The 21,485-nt window shown below is 41.5% G+C and overlaps 1 protein-coding gene across 2 annotated transcripts in view; it reads right to left on the bottom strand.

Moving 5' to 3' along the window:
* Positions 1 to 1,025: 1,025 nt before the first annotated feature.
* Positions 1,026 to 21,485, bottom strand: part of LOC136886502 (F-box/LRR-repeat protein fbxl-1) — a 47,269-nt gene continuing 26,809 nt past the window's right edge. Inside the window, exons 3-4 of one of the 2 annotated variants that reach the window (XM_067159317.2) lie at positions 20,484 to 21,218; positions 1,026 to 2,894 (exon numbers count right to left, since the gene is read on the bottom strand). In XM_067159317.2, coding sequence (XP_067015418.1) covers positions 2,151 to 2,894; positions 20,484 to 21,212 — 1,473 coding nt within the window. In that variant the 5' untranslated portion in view covers positions 21,213 to 21,218 and the 3' untranslated portion in view covers positions 1,026 to 2,150. Of the gene's footprint in view, positions 2,895 to 20,483; positions 21,222 to 21,485 lie in introns of both variants that reach the window. The other variant, XM_067159318.2, reaches the window with a different exon arrangement.

Genomic DNA, 21,485 nt, shown 5'->3' on the forward strand with positions numbered 1-21,485 from the left:
AGTCCAAAATACTTTGTAGTAAACACGTTCACCAAACGTACTAAAAAAAAAACCTTGGGTGCAGTGAAATTGTGGCCAAAATTATCAACTAAAACATAAGCAAGCAGAAAAGAGAGAAGAAGCTTGGCGAGTGTGTAAACTTCTGTGATAGGCTTACGAAGAAATAAGCCTAATATTCAGTTCTATTTTGTATCATTTTCCACCTCACTGGACTAACACTGGTTAAGACAACACAATTTATCAGGGAGCAAACAATCTTGACAGAAATTGTAAATGTTAGAAACAATTATGAAGCATATAAACAATTTGTTTTTGTTGTGGAAATTGAATTCTACCCACTGCACTGTGTAGAAACTCCTCATTGCCATAGATCTAGCAGCCTGTCTCTAGTAACGCAGGTTAGACACGAGTACATTATGTTATGAGCTAGACTGACAGGGTGTTCAGAAAGTAGAACGAGCCACGAGTCTGGTCTACGCCTGCACACGAGGTGATGTATTTGTTTCAGTTCAAAGAACCACATCATTCACCGCTGTAACTCTGTTCGAAATGTTTTCTGAACTGCTGCATGCAACCTCGTGTCAACCTGCGCAATGATTTTGATGGCCTTGGCAGCACACAGTTCAACAACGTCTGTTTACTTTGGATGGCCTTCCACTTCGTTCACCATCCAACACTGGTTTCTGCAATGAATCTACACTGCTGTTTGGAGAAAGAGGACGTGTAGAACAGCGGAACCATAATAAGTGATTTAAAGCCCACCAGTGCTCTCCTGTGTGACCGGGCAAGTCAGTTGGAGCGGAGCTGTGATACGAAGTGGAAACTTGTACCCAAATGCCACTATACCTCGCCGACATGACAGGGTGGAATATCAGCATGCAGGTGCGTTCAAATGGTCAATTGTCAATATGGACCATAATTAAATTCATAACTTAAGAGCTGCAAGAGTGAGGCAGATGTGGAACCAGTGGAGAGAAGAGGGCCGTACACAGCGTCAACGACACTGGACGACACAATGACACCACCATTTGTCCACTTGGCCATAACGGATGGAACAGTTTTGTCCACAGTGTTGGCTCAACGTTGGAACACACAACGGACGTGGATATGTCTGCATCGACGGTTCAACACCGTCAGCTTCCACTGACCAACAGCCACGAACATCGCAGACTGAAACGGTCACGTAAACACTGACAGAGGCATGCTGAGTGGCAAAATGTAGCGTTTTTGGATGAGTCTCGCTTCAACTTGTCCTACAATGATCGCAGTATACATGTTAGACACCGCCATGGTGAACACAATCGGGTAGACTGTACTGTTGAGCGGCACAGTGGACAAAAGCCTGGTGTGATGGTTTGGGGCACCATTGTTTATGACATGGGATCTCGCCTCCTATGTGTTGAGGGCAATCTGAACAGCTACCGCTACATCAGGGAGACACTGCTCCTCCTGCAGACCTTCCACACGCCATATTCCGGCAGGACAATGCCCGGCTGCATGAGGCGAGGAATGTGCAAGCCTTCTTCGAAGAACAACGGGTACCACTGTTTCCTTGGCCTACCCGTTCGCCTGAAATGTCGCCCATTGAACACGTCTGGGATGTGGTCGGTCGGCAACTCGTTCGTTCGGGTCCTCCTGCAGCCACTCTTGATTTGTGGACGCGTCTACAAACTGCGTGGCAGTGTGTTCCCCAGCAGCATATTCATGTGCTCTTTGATTCCCTGCCAGGACATGTAGCATGGTGCTGTACTAATGTTCCGCAGTCACTGTGCATGTACAGGTCTGAAATTGTAATAATTTGTGTCTTGTCATGTCTCTAACCTGTGAAATAAACTGCATTGTGATATCAGCTCTCGGTCTTCCTCCAAACAGCAGGGTATATACGCTTCTCATTTGAAATAACAAAATTTAAACAGTAAACTAATATGTTTTGTTCAATAGCTGTTTACCAACTGAATATTGAACTAAAATAGTGAAATGTCATGAGACAATGGAACAAACACAACAATGAACAACCAGTTCTACCATTATAGGTTGCAGTAAGGTTCTAGGAACACCTTAATTTGATTAGAACTTTGAACCTAATCTACAGCAACTTTCTGAACGCTCTGTACTTGTACCAGACTGAGATCGGTACAATAAATATTAAGTTATGGTTCACTATTGTAGGTCCTATCCGAGCCGATATACTTGAAGTAGTAGACGCCTAGGTCGAGATTGTTCTCCTGTAGTTGTTGCTTGAAGCTCGTTAGTTCCTCTTGGGACATGTGCCACACGTCGTTGATGATTAGCTTGCGGAGATTCGGACAGGACTCCATCAGCATGCGCACGGTCTCGACGGTGAGCCGAGATTCCCCTCGGACTACAAACTCTTCCAGACATGCCAAGGAATTCACTCTTAGTATGTTGGAAATTATTGTGTCACTGATCACTATTCGTTCTACGTTGTAAAAACAGTGAGTGAACTGTCCGAAACGCACGGCGAGGCTCGTGATGTTGGGACACGACCGCAGTATGGGCTCCAGGAACAGGGTGTTGTAGTCCTTCTGGTCGATGTCCAGGTGCTCCAAGTGGCGGAACAAGGTGGCCGTTCGCGGCACGTCCATGCATCGGTAACACACCAGAGTCATGCGGCGGAGGTTAGGACAGAGATGGCTAAGTTCTAGTAGGTTGACAGAGCAATGTGTGACGCAGTCCAGGTTCAGGCTGGACAGGTTGAGACCGATCGCCCCCAGCAACTTGCGGAACTTCTTGGACGAGTTGTACACCTTGCAGCTGAACTGAAGGCTCAAGTCCGTGATTGCCACGGGCTTGAACGGCACCGAGTCCGTCTTGTAGCTGGAGCTGAGGATCAGCCCGAGTTTCTCTAGACGAGGGCAGGCCGCATGCACGACCTGAAACAGCAATACAAAGTATCTTCAACCTGCAGACCAGCACCGTTGGCCCCTTTAGCGAGTCGTGTTATACATCTCATTCCTTATTGATGGTCATCACTTTACAAATAAAAAAAGGTCTTATATTATCCTCCTTTTCAATACAAAAAAACATCTATATTAGATGGGACAATATTTATACATGTTTCAGCCTATCTAAAGACCATCCTCAGTAGGAGCTTAAATATTACATTTATGCAAACAATTAAAAACACTGATAAAGTGTGTGGAAATTAAAAGACAATGATTATGGTTGACATACTAAAAACATGTTGAGGTAGAAAAATTCTCTCATTTAAAAACTCGTCGGGTTGACATAAAACTTGCTAATCCTTTTAAAAGTGGAACACTGTGTTGTGCAGCATAGCGAGACCATCAATAAAGGGAATAAAGGCTGTCGTCTCGAGTGGTCAGTCTCAAGTCTCTATTGAAAAGGAGGATAATGTAAGAACCTTTTTTGTTTAATTTTTTTTATTCGTAAAGTTATTTCCTCCCCTGCGAACCATGTGACCTTGCCGCGATGGGGAGGCTTACGTGTCCCAATGATGCAGATAGCCGAGCCGACGGTGCAACCATATCGCATGGGTATCTGTTGAGAGACCAGACTAAGGAATGGTTCATCGAAAGGGGGGCAACAGCCTTTCGGTAGTTGCAAGGGCGGCAGTCTAGATGATTGACTGATATGGCCTTGTTATAATACTCAACATGGCTTAGCTGTGTTGATACTACTACACGGCTGAAAGCAACGGGAAACTACAGCCGTAACTAACTCCCGAGGACATGCAGCTCTCTCTGTATGAATGAAGTACTGATGATGGCTTCCTCCCGGGTAAAATATCCCGGAGGTAAACTAGTCCCCCATTCGGATCTCTGGGTGAGGACTACACGAGCGGGGGCGATCATCAGGAAGATGGATACTGACATTCTGCAAGTCGGGGCGTGGATTGTTAGAAGTTTGAATCGTTGTGGTAGGTTAGAGAATCTGAAAAGGCAGATGGATAGACTAAACTTATATGTAGTTGATATAAGTGAAGTACGTTGGCAGGAAGAACAGTATTTCTGGTCAGGCGACTACCGAATTATCAACACAAAATCAAACAGAGGAAATGCAGGAGTTGGTTTAATAATGAATAAGAAAATAGGGCAGCGGGTAAGCTACTATGACCAGCATAGTGAAAGAATTATTGTCGCCAAGATAGACACCAAACCAATGCCCACCACCATAGTGCAGGTCTATATGCCTACTTGCTCAGCAGATGAGGAAATCAAAAGAACATATGAAGAGATAGAAGATTTAATACAATATGTAAAAGGTGACGAGAATCTAATTGTGATGGGAGACTGGAATACAGTGGTAGGCCAAGGAAGAGAAGGTAATACAGTAGGAGAATTCGGATTGGGAAAAAGGAACGAAAGAGGAAGGCGGCTGGTTGAATTCTGCACTGATCATAATTTAGTCCTTGCCAATACTTGGTTCAAACACCACAAACGATGGCTTTATACGTGGACGAGACCTGGAGACACTGGAAGGTATCAAATAGACTTTATTATGATTAGGCAGAGATTCAGAAACCAGGTGTTGGATTGCAAAACTTTCCCAGGAGCAGACGTGGACTCTGACCACAACTTGTTGGTCATGAAATGCCATCTGAAGCTGAAGAAATTGAAGAAAGGAAAGAATGCAAAAAGATGGGATCTGAACAACTTGAAAGAAATGAGTGTGAGGGATTGTTTCAAGGAACATGTTGCAAAAGGACTAAATGAAAAGGCTGAAGGAAACACAATAGAGGAAGTGTGGATAGTCATGAAAAAAGAAGTCAGTACGGCTGCTGAAGAAATGTTAGGAAGGAAGAAAAGATCAACTAAGAATCAGCGGATAAATCAGGAGATACTAGACCTGATTGATGACGACAAAAACACACGAATGCTAGAAATGAAGAGGGCAGAAAAGAATACAGGTGATTAAAGAATCAAGTGGATAGAAAGTGCAAGGTAGCTAAGGAAGACTGGCTGAAGGAGAAGTGCAAGGATGTCGAAGGCTGTACGGTCCTGGGAAAGGTAGATGCTGCATACAGGAAAATCAAGGAAACCTTTGGAGAAAGGAAATCTAAGTGTATGAATATTAAGAGCTCAGATGGAAAGCCACTTCTAGGGAAAGAAGATAAAGCAGAAAGATGGCAGGAACATATCCAACAGTTGTATCAAGGTAAAGATGTAGATAATTTGGTTCTGGAACAAGAAGAGGCTGTTGATGCTGATGAAATGGGAGACCCAATTTTGAGGTCAGAGTTTGACAGAGCTGTGAGCAACCTAAATAGGAACAAGGCACCTGGAATTGATGACATTACCTCTGAATTACTGACTGCCTTAGGAGAAACCAGCATGGCAAGGTTATTTGATTTAGTGTGCAAGATGTATGAGACAGGAGAAATCCCATCCGATTTTCGTCAGAATGTTGTTATACCTATTCCCAAGAAAGCCAGTGCTGACAGGTGTGAAAACTACCGCACCATTAGTTTAGTATCTCATGCCTGCAAAATTTTAACACGTATTGTTTACAGAAGAATGGAAAAACAAGTTGAAACTGAGTTGTGAGAAGATCAGTTTGGCTTCAGAAGAAATGTAGGAACACGTGAAGCAATCCTGACTTTACGTCTGATCTTAAATGATCGAATCAAGTAGGACAAGCCCATGTACATGGCATTCATAGATCTAGAAAAGGCATTCGATAATGTCGATTGGACCAACCTATTTAGGATTCTGAAGGTGATTGGGATCAGATACCGAGAACGAAGAATTATCTATAATCTGTATAAAAATCAGTCTGCAGTGATAAGAATTGAGGGCTTTGAAAAAGAAGCAGCAATCCAGAAAGGAGTGAGGCAAGGCTGCAGTTTGTCCCCCCCCCCCTCCTTTTCAACGTTTACATAGAACAGGCAGTAAAGGAAATCAAAGAGAAATTTGGAAAGGGAATCACAATCCAACAAGAGGAAATCAAAACCTTGAGATTTGCCGATGATATTATTTTATCTGAGACTGCAGAAGATTTCGAGAAGCTGCTGAATGGTATGGACGAAGTCTTGGGTAAGGAGTATAAGATGAAAATAAATAAGTCCAAAACAAAAGTAATGGAGTGCAGTCGAATGAAGGCAGGTGATGCAGGAAATATTAAATTAGGAAATGAAGTCTTAAAGGAAGTAGGTGAAAAATAACTAACGATGGCAGAAGTAAGGAGGACATAAAATGCAGACTGGCACAAGCAAGGAAGAGCTTTCTGAAGAAAAGAAATTTGCTCACTTCAAACATTGATATCGGAATTAGAAAGATGTTTTTGAAGACTTTTGTGTGGAGCGTGGCATTGTATGGAAGTGAAACATGGATGATAACTAGCTCAGAAAGAAAGAGAATAGAAGCTTTCGAAATGTGGTTTTACAGAAGAATGCTGAAGGTGAGATGGATAGATCAAATCACAAATGAAGAGATACTGAATCGAATTGGCGAGAGGAGATCGATTTGGCTAAATTTGACGAGAAGAAGGGATAGAATGATAGGACACATCTTAAGACACCCAGGACTTGTTCAGTTGGTTTTTGAAGGAAGTGTTGGTGGTAAGAACGGTAGGGGTAGACCAAGGTATGAATATGACAAGCAGATTAGAGCAGATGTAGGATGCAATAGTTACGTAGGAATGAAAAGGTTAGCAGAGGATAGGGTGGCATGGAGAGCTGCATCAAACCAGTCTATGGACTGATGACTCAAACAACAACACAGTTATTTACCACCGCCCAACACTTGGCTGTACGGTTTACTTCATCCCGTAACAAGTAACTCTGGCCAGTCATCCTATATAAATTTTTATGACTAAAAACAAAAAGTTTCTATCAGCGGTCATCGTCGCACAATTGCTGGTGACTTCTGTTGCCTTCCACAGATATATTTAAGAGACTTAAACTGGTACCACTTATGGGTTACAAGAACGAAGCAATGATGATTATTGTTCAGACTTGATGTTTCCTACAGTTGCTCTTTGCAGCGCTCGGTGCTACTTTAGCTCATCATATTTCTGTATAAGACTGATACTTCCATTTTGACATATGCTATGTGATGTGACGTGATATCTCTTGGCTCAGCACGAGGCAAAATGTATTCTTGTGTATCAATGCCAACCTTTTTAATGTGGAGTTTGTATATATATATATATATTATGTACTGTATATAAAGTAATTTTTTTATTTTTTTTTTGTGCCTCTTAAGAAGTTGTACATAGTTGATTGTCAACTGTAGCCAACCGGCATTTTTGTGAATCAAACATCATTTCAAAATTAGAGTCCACTATTTCATGAACTTGTTTGGAATTTATTTTAACGTGTTACCAGAAAGTGTACAATCATCACACTTGAACCGAGCAGCCCCGCAGTGCTGTTGATGGCGATTGTAAGAGTACGCACATCCATAAACTGTGCTCAATACGGTTTCTATTACAATACCTGTTTTGATTCCATTCGAACGCCATATAAAACCTGGAAAGTGTAACTATTTGCTTTAAATTGCACTGACACAGATAGCTCTTATGGCGATGATGGGATAGAAAAGGGCTAGGAGTGGGAAGGAAGCGGCTGAGATGTTAACGTACAGCCTAACTTTTATTCATAAGATATATTAATAGTCCATTTAGAATTTCCAATTACTTTATTACTCTCACAATATGTTCAAGAGCTAACTAGACAAGACATACCATGCCAGCAGAAAACCGTACGCCTCAAAACACCTATGCAATAGTCAGTCCTCTACGCAGCAGAGCGCCTATCTCTATCTAAGAAGACCCCACTAAGAGCCCACGAAGTACAAGAAAGGGAGTTCCTGAGAAAGATAGTAGGACCAAGGATCCTATCAGTTGGAAGGCGATGGTGCAAACCAAGACACCTGTATAGGCTATCCTATAAGATCTTCAAGGTAGCCAGCAAGGGTAAAGCCACTCGATCGCTGGCAGGATGTGGCAGATCTTAATATTAATAATGCCATCATAATTAACAGGAGCAACTACTGTTCAGCTATCAAAACCAGACCCCTCCTAACATCCCTTACAATGAGACCAGGAAATGGTCCAGCAACGCAAAAAAAAAGTTCAACAAGAGAACAAAGGATTTCTGGGCCAACATAAAAGGTCAAGGCACCGACCAAACCTGCCATTAAGAATACCACAAGCAACAACGAGCACCGTGGCCCTCAGGTGGCCCATGCGAACTAAAAAAAAGCAGCCTAATGCCACTCACTGATCACCAGATCTCCAGATCGGAATGACATAGAAAACTGAAATTATGAACATTCTGCCCTAGAGGTGCACTAACAAAGGATTTTTCAAAATTCAGTTTCTGTCATAGATTTAGGCCCTTTGCGCAATAGCATAGGTTATTATAGGCAAAATTCTAATTTGATGTACAAGGATGAGGCAGTCATAGGACGGGAGGAACAGAACCGGAAAGCACATTTTAAAGCTCTAAAACCAACTGTTTTCAGCATATTGGCACCACACTGCCAGTGCCCTCCAATCTAAGTGGTGGAAAGCACATGTAGACAGACTCACGAACGAGGCGAGAGTTACAACTTCCGATTGCGTAAGACATGCAGGAAGAAGTTGACGCTTGTACAGCTCAACAAAGTAACTGTTATTTGTTGTACACATCTTATCTTATTCTTCATACTTTTCCACCTTGTCATACTTTTGGTCACAATGCTACCAGATTTTCCTTTCTGTTTGCTGTTTCTTAAACCTGACTATTTTCTCTATGCATGCAGCTCATTGCTACTGGTGGTGTGATGGAGAGAGACGGATCCTGTCTTGCACCTAAGAACAACACTTACTAAGACGGTGAGATATAAGTCTGGGGTGGAGACAGAGGACGTGGTCCACAATCTCAGTCTGAAAGCCCCTTCAATGCTGCTATAATTCCTAAGCTTTGCAATAGCACCAGGCTGCAAGTGAAAGTAACGTGATCAAAGCGACCAATTCCACGGGGTGTGGGGCAGGAGAAACAGTTTTTATCCCCCGCATTCCTTTGATTCCCTGCGATTACCAGTTCCTATTCAAATGATTGCAATTTTTCACAATGGCAGTACACAAAGTTCAGGGACAGTCTTTGCTGGTGTGGATTTAAGGAACGACTGTTTTTCCTATGGCCAGGTACACGTAGCTCTCCTGACAGTCATAGGGCTGAACGGAAAATGTACTTTACAACAACCACCACCACCTTGGACAACACTAACTGAACAGCAGTAGAATTAAATTGCGACCGGCAGTAGGAAATGGTACCGCCTCTTATTAAAAATATTCCCCAACCCAGACTTTACATGAGAAAGGACGCACGGTGTTTCTTGCGTACTGCAATATAATAAAATCTTATAATGTGGATGGTATTTAACCTACAATTCCTTAGCAAAGCACAAGAACATGAGCTGGTATAATATATATCCATAATAAAAGTGATTCAAGATAGACGGTGATATATTTTTATAATTTGGTGACGTCACACCGACACAATGGCAATGACTGGACGGGAAAGGGCTAGGAGTCTCAAGGAAGTGGCCGTGGCCTCAATTACGGTACAACTCCAGCATTTGCCTGGTGTAAAAATGGGAAATTAGGACTGCCGACAGTGGGGTTCATAGCCACTATCTCGCAAACGCAAGCTGACACTTGTAACATGTGGTCACTAACATGATGTGTCATGAAGTAACTTCCCCATACTAAATACAGAGGTGATGGAGTTGACACTTGATGTAACCAACTCATTTGCAAACAAATTGCTCACTAACGAAGAGTAGTTACAATCACATGAAATTTAATATGGGTATATAAGTGAGCAATTAAAATATCAGAGCAAAAATATAATTTATTGCACAAAATGGAACAGTTGAAGTGGAAACAAGACGTACAGGTTTCGTATGGTATCCTGCGGCAACTGGTTCTCTAGATCGAGCACATCGGGCAGGGCATGGAAGTGTTGCAATACCCTGATACCTTTGCATTATCCTGTTGGAAGCCATGTCATGCAGAGCAGAATGTGCTACTAGAAGTCACCAACTGTCTCGTGTGAGCCCTAACGACCTGATGATGTGCCTCCTCTCAAACTCTTATAAGTTGACGAGCTCTCTACAAACCGAAGCAACATTAAAACTTCACCCTGCTCTACTTGCATCGTAAACATCATTGTTTGTTTCTCATAGCAAGTCAGGAACCTTTACAGGTTCTATTTAATTGTGCTTTTATTCTGCGGGGGTTGCTAACGGAATGTAATTCTCATCATTTAGCTTCTTACTCATCACTTTTATGGCCATACTTATATTTCCATTTATTTTATTACTTATTGTGTTCTCTTTATGCATTGCTTATTTTTTTCAGTTTGTATCTTACTTTTTCATTATGACTTTGTCTCTTTCTCATTATCTTTATGCTCCAAATTTTATTCTTATTTTATTTGTTGAACTCTGCTTTCTTTCTTCATTATATGTTGTCCAAATCTGTAATTTTTAGCTTATCTTTGATTTTATGATAGAATAGTACATTTCTTTTATATATGTATTATCTGTAGATTAATTATGTGGTTAAGTGTAAGAGAGGGCCACGAGCCCTAACTTCGCCACTGCTTAAATAAATAAATAAATAAATAAATAAATAAATAAATAAATAAATAAATAAATAAATAAATAAATAAATAAATAAATAAATAAATCAATCAATCAATCAATCAATCATTGCTGGGAATGACGTTATGTTACAATTAGCAATGGAGAATGTCATGTCCAGCTCCTGTTGATGGCACTGCTCTGTATATAAAATAAGAGTTTAGTCTGTACATCCCTCAGTTTTTGAAAAGAATGGTATTTCTGTATCGACTATAACCACAGTAACAAGGAAATGCACTTTTTACTTTTTCATAATATCTGTCAGTATGTAAAGTCGGGGGATGAGCCACTACTATCTAAGCTATAAATAATTTTATTCACGCTGAGTGAAATGGTAGTTTAGGGGAAGGCCTAAAATGTAATTCTCAAATATTTTTATTATTAGTGGTGCTATTGATAAATACTACATAACTAAAGTTATATAGAATTAAATTTCCGATCATTTATATCTTATACATGTTTACTGTAAAATAAAATACCTTCAAGGTCCACCTATTCAATACAAAGACGTTTTAATGTGATTCAATCACATGTCAAATGGTACTAGTTTCGGCATTCGGTATTTCATTTTACTGCAATCCCACTTCAATACGGAACCAATGAAATTCATAACTATAAATAAACATGTTTACCGTACCGGCTTTGATAACACAGATATTCATGAATTTGTATTTTTGTTGCTAAGTCCATATGGACACCAAGCTATGAGAAAATGGGTAAACAGAATTTAATGAAAATCAGTATATAGAGTCGGGGAATAAGAAATTACATTCTAACCTATAAACAGTTTTATTCACCCTGGATGAAATTGTAGTTTAGGGGAAGGTGCCTAAAATTTAAATACCTATGTTATTGGTTCTATCGAAAGTACTACATAACAAAAGTTAGAGAATACAATTTCCGACCATTTATGTTTTATTCAGTTTTACCGTACCGACTATGATAAGAGTGGTATTTCAGAGTCGGAAGAAAACTAAATGTGAAGGCCTACAACATTGAAAGCGCATAAGATTGATCAACAATAACATTACATTGACCATTGTTTGTGGTGATGTTCTTTGTCTCTTATGCTGCCGCTCAACTCAGATAGATGGGATTACTGCTGCGTACCGAGTATAACAGGCTGACAGAATATTGGTGGGAAATAGCTGGGGAGTTAGAAAACTTTCTTCTTTATAAGCTCAGTTAGTAGAAGTAGAAGTAGAAGTAGTAGTAGTAGTAGTAGTAGTAGTAGCAATAGTAGTAGTAGTAGTAGTAGTAGTAGTAGTAGTAGTAGTAGTAGTATGAACTGGTCTAGAATTACAATTTAGGCCTATTCCAAATTATAGCACCACAATTCACTAAATAACTCAAAATTCAACCCTGAAAAGAGCCTTTTGTTAAGAAAAGCTTCTTCCTGCTCTTCACTGCAGAGAGATTTTTCCGCCGCCCATTTAGTGAATTGAGATTATCCAACTCATTGGGTACTCATAGGAAACAAATTAGTAAAAGGGCATAGTTTCTGCCCTGGGACTCTCCACTATTAGACCCCCATGACCGAAAAATGACGAGTGTTCACGGATCACGGCTGTCTGCGGCTCTGGAACTTTGGACTGCTAGAACTGTTCGTTAAAAGTGAGAAAATGTGTAGTTTTTTATTTGATCGAGTATTTCATATGAAAGCATTGCTTTTGATCGCGCCATTCCTACTGATGTCACTGTAATGACCTAAGTTCATTTCATTTGGGAAAACGACTAAGGCAGTCTCTCTGAGGATGTACAAAAGGCAGGTGGAGAGAGTGTTTGCCATTATAATGAAAAATACCCAACCTCATTGTGACTGATGGTAGGCAAGTGGACCTGCCATTACAATGACAATTCCCTAAGCCAGTCTTCACACGAGAACAGACATTTGGTGATTTCCCCGTTGCGTTTCTAGGGCAACGTTAAGAGCTTCCTCACAATGTATACACTACCTAACCTAGAATTCTGTATGCAGTAGCGAAGCATCAGCTAGTTAGAGCTGGAGGTTTCCTGGACATCTCTCCTCTAAAACAAATTCCACTTCCTTCTTCTTTTTCTACCATTTTTCCCCACACCCGTGGGGTCGTGGCAGCGAACTGCGTCGCACATGTGGATTTGGGCGGATGCCAACCCTATACGGAGGGATTGCGTGTTTCTGTCGTGTGGTGTGCAGCCGAAAGGACAACTTCGTGATCATGCAGAGGTCTCTCTCATAAAGTGAGCACACGGTGTTGTACTCTGCTTTAAGCCTGTATACAAATCGTATATGAAATGTTACCTTATAAGAGATGCTGCATAATGAGGGACTCAAACACCATTAGGATTTTCTGCACACCAACAGCGAGAGTTACGACTGTTCACGCAACAATTAAGGGCCTCATCCGAAAAGAACACAAGCCGAGGACAATAATGCTCACAATATCTCTCTTGTGGCTGGATCAGCAGGTTTTAAACAATGGGCCTGTGTAAACCAGCACAGTTTGTGGCTAATCAAAACCACTACTTGTTGTGCTAATTTTGTGAGCGATTTATTCGGTGGCCGTTCAAGATTTGCACCAATGTTATCTGGCTTTTCCTCTGCTAAAACTGTCTGTGTGCGAGCACTGAGCGAGTAGTTCCAAATTTATTTACAATTCCATGAATCTGTGGTCATGAAGGTGGAAATTACTGAACAAACGTCGAGCCGACTCGTACTGTCACACCATGAGATCCAGACTGGCTAGTACAACCTCCTAGTCAATAACAAGGCACGTTTCGACCCGGCATCTGGCTCCATGGCTGTTGGAAACATTATCATGTTACGTGGCCCGAGTCATGGGTGATACAGTTCATTACAACTGAGCCAACAGATACTAGTTGAACCACACCAAGACCTCCAGCTGAAGACTGTTTTAACGATCACCATCTAATAGTTTTCAATTTCCCTCACGCTTTTTAAGAAAAACTCCTTAACTAACATTTCATTTTGTGTATCTGATGTTTTTAATACATTATATATGTCTTACGGAGGATGGCCCTATGCCGGGTCGAAACTTGTAAAGTTTCATCTTAATCGGATGTAAAATATTATAGCATTGACTAGAAGGATATCAACATAATTTTGTAAGAAGTTCAATCGTCAATGTGGATCTAACATGAGATTCATAGACCCAATATTAGTGTCTTGTCGGGTTGTTGTTGTTATTCTAGGAAGGGAAACTTATCTCAATACTGTTTGACTGCTGTACGGATGCATAGTTTGCCAGATGGACTTTGAAGTGTTTCAAAATATTTATTGAGGAGAAGAAAGAAGGAGCAATTCTAATTTCTGTTGTAGGGAGTATTGAGAGTAACCTCAAACCTAATTGAGAAGAATCCACCCTTTTCATTACTAGAATACTGGTGGAATATTTTTTGAGCAGGAACAACTTTCTGGGCCGAAACATCCAGCTACTAAATATTATGAAGCCTGGAGGAAGAAACATCTCCTCAAGAATAATAAAATTTTGAGTAAAACATCTAATCCAGAAGATGCGTTGAAAAGACCCCATGAAACATGAAAACAATTACGAGGTCTCTCAATATCTATTTTACAAGCAAATAAGAAATGCAATACGTTGTGTTCTGGATGACAAATATAAAACATGTCCAATTGAAAGTAAAGAGATACATGAACATTTCATGAAAACACTTTCCGTGAAAAGTTCTAATGCAACAAGTGAATAAAGACCTAGTAATCGAGTACCACCATCTCTTGTTAGAGTCATTGGGGATAATTGTAATGACTGCACCAGCTGGCTTCAAGAAGGCTCAATAATGGCGACACTGGCAATCTTTCGGAGATCAATAACAATTTACTCGGTTATTAAAACAGTTCTCAATGGACACTTTCGATTTTTTATAAATTAAAACCAGCATCAAAGTGGATTAGGTAATCAGTCGTCTATATTACGAGGAATCCTCCAGTCATGTCAAGAGGAAAAAGATGACATCACGGCAGTATTCCTAGATATATTGAAGGCATTCCATAATATAGGCCACAAACATCTCAGAATGACTAACCGATACCACCACTCAAGTAGGGACGTTGAAAGGAAAAACTAAACGGATCATTACACGAAGAGGAGTCTTGCGAGGTTTTCCGTTGTCATCAGCTTTGTGCAATCTATTCCGAAGAAAGCGTTTGTTTGCGGTATGGTAAATCACTGTGACCACATTTACAGCAAGGAGTGACCAACACAACTATTTCCTACGTATAAATCTTATGAAGCCCAAGAGCATCTGTGTTGGAGGAGAACAATTTGATGATCACAGTAAATTGCTTAAAACAAGGAGAAAAAGTCAAATACCATTACTTTTAACTCAAATCTTGTTATAAATAACCTTTACAATGAAACAGAATCATTGGTATACTTGTGACTGCTTAAATCTGATCAGAAATTTACAGTTTTTAATACAGCAGTCTGTCCCCATTTCAAACTGCTGGGCACAATTATTAAAAGTGCTCTGAAGTAGTTACCAACAGATTGTCGAAGCTGTGCATTGAACAAAGGAGACGAGTATAAAGGCCTTGGACTATTTAAAGCCAAATGGGAAGTCAGCACCAGCAACACATTTGCCAGGGCGTACTCCACGGCGGAGCACACTCGGCATCCTGAATCCTGCTCCCGTGTTAAATCAGAAAACCAATCTTCCTGATACAAGTAACGTATGCAGTGAACTCCGTGGTGTGGTGTAAACTGCCTCTAAAGGGACTAAGGAATGTACTCCTGCCAACACCTGGGTGAAGTACCATCAACGTGTATTAAGGCAATGAAAATGTCACCTAACATTTCCTCGGGACATCTCGAGACGGTGCGACATTAAGAAATTCATTCATTGCCACAGAGCATCATAGAAAGAGTCATACCGTTCACAGCGTGTCAACAAATGGAGCACGACAAGAATCGATCCCACTGGTCTGGTGTAATGGTAGGGGAACAGATTCGCATTACACAAGTCAAGAATCAATCCCCACTTTACAAGAATTTTTATCAATTTTAAAATCACAAGTCAATGTCCTAATAACCAATGTATTGTTCTTGTTTTTTTATTTCCAAATGTTTAATGTCATATTCAAAGAGTCGAGCGTGCTCATTTTCAGTAGAATCAATCTTTTTATTTACTGTTTTCATCTACCACTACACTACCAATGTGCCAGGCTGACTTATGCTGCACTGCCCTTATCCACTCATTCCCAGTGTACACACTACCACAGATATCGTTGCTAGACGATGAAAACCTCTGGCGAGAGGACCATGACCTGTGAAGGCTTACAAAGGAACAGAAGACTCCAACGATCGAATAATTGGGATATCATTAAGCAATGAAAATGCAAAAAACAGTTCTCATCACTCACTTTGGACTCTTTATGTATACTTGAAGGAGTTACGAGGCTTACTTTGCCCAGCAACACTCCTCATTATCGGGGAACAGGGTGGTCATCTCAGGAAGGGCATGCGTTCATTCATTATTTATTTACCATAAACCTTTACAGTACCTATGGAAGGCCAGGGGAAAAGGACAAGCCCCCTACACGTAGTGCCCCCTGACCTTTGAAATAATCACCTAAATCCTAAACTAAAACAGCCATATACACTATTTACAGGTAACAAAGTATAGCCTAATGTATACATATTTCTCATTTATACAACCTTTCACACCCTCATTCATTCTTCCACATATTCCCATGCATTTTCTCACTGTATGTGCTTCCTAACATAACGTTTAACTATATTTACATTTCTACATTTAATGTTGGCGGGTAGATCGTTCCAAAGCCGCGCTGAATGAGCAAAGAAACCTAGTTTGTAAGACTCAGTTCGCACAAAGGGGGGTATAAGACCCACCCCTTTGCCTCTACGGACGGAGTTGTAGGATAAGGAGAGTAGAGGAAATGGTGAAAGGTGAATGGCCCCTGTGAGGGACTTATGTAAGAAAGTGACGTCGCTTTGTTTACACAAGGAGGCGATTGACGGGAGGGAAGACAGGTAGATGTTCTTGTTAATTAGTCGTTCAGCTCGACGTTGGATTCCTTCTAGTTTGTGAAGGTTAGCTGCAGTGGTAGGGTGCCAGGCAGGTAGACCGTACGTTAGTATAGGTCTCACTAGTGTCAGGTAAGCCGTCCATATAGCATTCGACTTGCACCCACGGAGGCTTCTGTGCATAAAACCGAGCACCCTGGCAGCTTTGCATCTTACTTCCTCTGTTTGTGTGTTCCATTTTAGTTGTTCAGAAATGGTTATTCCTAACAAATGCATGGTTTTAACTCGCACAATATGTACATTATTAATGTTATATATACATTCTACCGGGTGTCGAACCTACTTAACCTAATGTATTTTCATTTGCCAGCATTAATGTTGAGACCGTTGACGTAACACCACACCGCTATAGTGTCCAAGTCCGACTGTAACATCAATCAAGTACACATTGTACATCCCTGCACATTACAGTGTCATCAGCGTACTGAGCTATGGTTGAGGTCACACATTTAGGTAAATCAGAGACAAATGCATTAAATAATAAAGGTCCCAGGATGGTGCCTTGACATACTCCTGAGGTTACTTTAACGGTCGATGATCGAACTCCATCAAATACAACACGTTGAGTTCGACCCTCGAGAAATGATCGCAACCATGCTAGTACACTTCCCCTAACATTCATCTGTCTTAATTTTAACAAAAGTATTTCATGGGGGATTTGGTCAAAAGCTTTAGCCCAGTCCAAATCCACGCAGTCTACCTGTACAATTTTAGATTTCTCCAGAGAGAACTGCCACTCATCAATAACCTTTGTTAATAAAGTATTACAGGATCTTCCTGGAAGAAAACCGTGCTGGTTTTCACTTAGCAGATTACCTTCCCAGAAGTATTCCCGTGTATTAGAGGCTACAAGTCGTTCCATACATTTACATACAGGGGATGTGAGAGACACTGGCCGATAGTTGTCAATGAGTGCTTTGTCCCCTTTCTTGAAAATCGGAACTACATCAGCACACTTCCAGTCTTGAGGCAGTGATCCACAGTGAAGAGATAGGTTGAACAGTTCGCAGAGAGATTGTGCCAGTGACTCAGCGCAGTCACAGAGTATACGGCTGGGTATTTCATCAGGGCCGCTCGCCGCATGGGGTCGAATCCTCTTCAAAGTTGATAGTACCTCAAATTCCGAGAAGTAGAGACTGGTGAGAGGGAGGAGTGGTGCAACCTTAAATCCCAGGCCACAATGTGTCCAAGGATGATGATGATTATAATCATCATCATAATAATCATTATGTTTTTATTTTAGTTAATATTATTTGACATCCAGCAACAATCATTTGTTATTTCTGGTATAATCGCAATATACTCGTATTTCAGGGGTATGAAGCTGTAGGTATGCCAACCAAACTGTTTCAGTACCACTGCTACAGACTGTATATTGTGTTATAATTTATCAGATGATGTTAATGTTCAAATTTAAATTTGTTACTTTTTTGACATATTTAAACTTTGTCCTCATGGCAATCAAGAATGTCTGGAAAGTTCTAGAGTTTCTCAATAAATATAATTTTAAAAGTGTATTTCTTTAAAAAGGTAATACAGTATTCAAAGGGTGGAGTGTTACGTCAATAACAAGCTCTTCAAATGCAATATTGAAATTACTGTGCTTACTGAAAATAATTAATTCAGCACTGACTTTCCCCCTGCTCTCTTTAGAACGGTGGATATTGCCAGCAACTGACTGAGCGTGTCAGGCAGGTTGTTAAGGAGGAGACATTACAGGGGCGGCAGGGGTAACGCTGAGGTACGGAAGACATGTACAATGGGAGTTCATGTTATCAGCAATAATTTTATTATGTTTGTTTTTTTGAGAAGATATTTTGAAGATTCCCTCAAGCAGAATATTTTCAGTAAATTCATTTAAATTACAGTTGGGGTTAGACTTTTGGTCTATTTGGATGTAAATGTCTTTGGGAATAATAATTAAAATGCCTATAACTGTGAAAGTGCTCTGTACTCATTGCCGACTCAATATGTTCCTGTTATAAAACTTCTTCCTGATTGGCCGATGTATGTCGCTTTACATTCAGAGCAGGTACATTTGCAAATGCCTGAATTTAAACACCTGTCTCTACGGATAATACCATTAGTTAGTTGGCTATTTGTACTGTTTTTACAGAAATCTATATTCAAATTATGTTCTTGAAGATATTGATGATTTAATCAATATTGTTGTTATTATTACTATTATTATTATTATTTTTGAAAGTAAATTTGGATAAATCCTTCTTGTTATCCTTTGATGAGTGTTGATTGAGGTTTCTCTCTTACTTTGTTAATTATTCTGTCTTGTTATAGCCGTTGTTGACTGATATTTTGCAAGTAATGTTTATTTAGTTTTTAAAATAATTCTGCAACAAGGGGATGATATATGCTGTACTCATCAGACTGTAAAATGTATCTCCTGTTTTTTTGAGACATGACACACTCACCTTGAGATGTTTCTGCTTCGAGATGTGGATCGTGAGGCTCCTGAGAGATGGAGACATGACACACTCACCTTGAGATGTTTCTGCTTCGCGATGTGGATCGTGAGGCTCCTGAGAGATGGAGACATGACACACTCACCTTGAGATGTTTCTGCTTCGCGATGTGGATCGTGAGGCTCCTCAGGGAGGGAAGTTGGCCGTTGCTCCTGAGATATGGAGACATGACACACTCACCTTGAGATGTTTCTGCTTCGCGATGTGGATCGTGAGGCTCCTCAGAGATGGAGACATGACACACTCACCTTGAGATGTTTCTGCTTCGCGATGTGGATCGTGAGGCTCCTCAGAGATGGAGACATGACACACTCACCTTGAGATGTTTCTGCTTCGCGATGTGGATCGTGAGGCTCCTCAGAGATGGAGACATGACACACTCACCTTGAGATGTTTCTGCTTCGCGATGTGGATCGTGAGGCTCCTCAGAGATGGAGACATGACACACTCACCTTGAGATGTTTCTGCTTCGCGATGTGGATCGTGAGGCTCCTGAGAGATGGAGACATGACACACTCACCTTGAGATGTTTCTGCTTCGCGATGTGGATCGTGAGGCTCCTCAGAGATGGAGACATGACACACTCACCTTGAGATGTTTCTGCTTCGCGATGTGGATCGTGAGGCTCCTCAGAGATGGAGACATGACACACTCACCTTGAGATGTTTCTGCTTCGCGATGTGGATCGTGAGGCTCCTGAGAGATGGAGACATGACACACTCACCTTGAGATGTTTCTGCTTCGCGATGTGGATCGTGAGGCTCCTCAGAGATGGAGACATGACACACTCACCTTGAGATGTTTCTGCTTCGCGATGTGGATCGTGAGGCTCCTCAGAGATGGAGACATGACACACTCACCTTGAGATGTTTCTGCTTCGCGATGTGGATAGTGAGGCTCCTCAGAGATGGAGACATGACACACTCACCTTGAGATGTTTCTGCTTCGCGATGTGGATCGTGAGGCTCCTCAGAGATGGAGACATGACACACTCACCTTGAGATGTTTCTGCTTCGCGATGTGGATCGTGAGGCTCCTGAGAGATGGAGACATGACACACTCACCTTGAGATGTTTCTGCTTCGCGATGTGGATCGTGAGGCTCCTGAGAGATGGAGACATGACACACTCACCTTGAGATGTTTCTGCTTCGCGATGTAGATTGCGAGGCTCCTCAGGGAGGGAAGTTGGCCGTTGCTCCTGAGATATGGAGACATGACACACTCACCTTGAGATGTTTCTGCTTCGCGATGTGGATCGTGAGGCTCCTCAGGGAGGGAAGTTGGCCATTGCTCCTGAGATATGGAGACATGACACACTCACCTTGAGATGTTTCTGTTTGGCGATGTGGATCGTGAGGCTCCTCAGAGAGGGAAGTTGGCCGTTGCTCCTGTGAATGGCCTTCAAAGCCTTCACCACATTCGACTCATACTTAGGAGTCACGATCTCCACAGTCTCTAGATGCTGAAGGCCGGTCAGCAGCTGATGACAGGCAGCAACGTCGATGTTGATGGAGCGGAGCACTAGCACCCTCAAGTGTCGACACTGCAGGAGCGGCCTCACTGATTTCTCAGAGACGCAGTAATGCACTTCGAGGTGCTCTAACTTGGGACAGTTGTCGCCCACCACCTTGAGCAGCTGTTCGACCTTATTGCCGATGTAGAAGATGCTGTACTCGCGACCCGTGTTGAGAATCTCCATCTGGTCGAGGCGATGGACGTTCTCCAGCAGGACGTTCTGTACGAATATGGGCCACGCAGAGAAGTCGACAACTCGAAGGTTGAGGCGACAGGCCACCTCGATCAGCTTAACCATCGCCGTAGAACATTCTTTGAGATTGGCTTCGCCGCATGCACGAGACACGGATCGCAGGATCTGACACGCGACTTTGTCTCGGAAGCACCACGGAAGGCTGGCGTAGAGGAACTCGTATAGGCTGTTCCATCCTGCTTGCTGGTAGTCTCTCCCTTCGTAGGCTAATGTCTGGATGCAGCGACCAAATCCGTGAAGCGAGATGTCCTCCAGGGAGTGAGGCTGCTTCACTCTGGGCATAGTCAACTACTGAAACACAAACATCATGACTATGACGAGTTTCAATTTTGGGATTATAAATTTAATTAATTTTGCATCTTTCAGATGATGTAATTATTTTTATCCTATCATCATTATTATTATTATTATTATTATTATTATTATTATTATTATTATTTCTTCCTCAAATCACTAACGTTGCCAAACTGACAAAGAATATGATACAAAATAAGTTTATTTTAAAACCTAGCTTTACGCCGCACCGACACAGATAGGTCTTATGGCGACGATAAC

This window comes from Anabrus simplex, chromosome X (assembly GCF_040414725.1).
Source record: "Anabrus simplex isolate iqAnaSimp1 chromosome X, ASM4041472v1, whole genome shotgun sequence".
Classification (NCBI taxonomy): domain Eukaryota; kingdom Metazoa; phylum Arthropoda; class Insecta; order Orthoptera; family Tettigoniidae; genus Anabrus; species Anabrus simplex.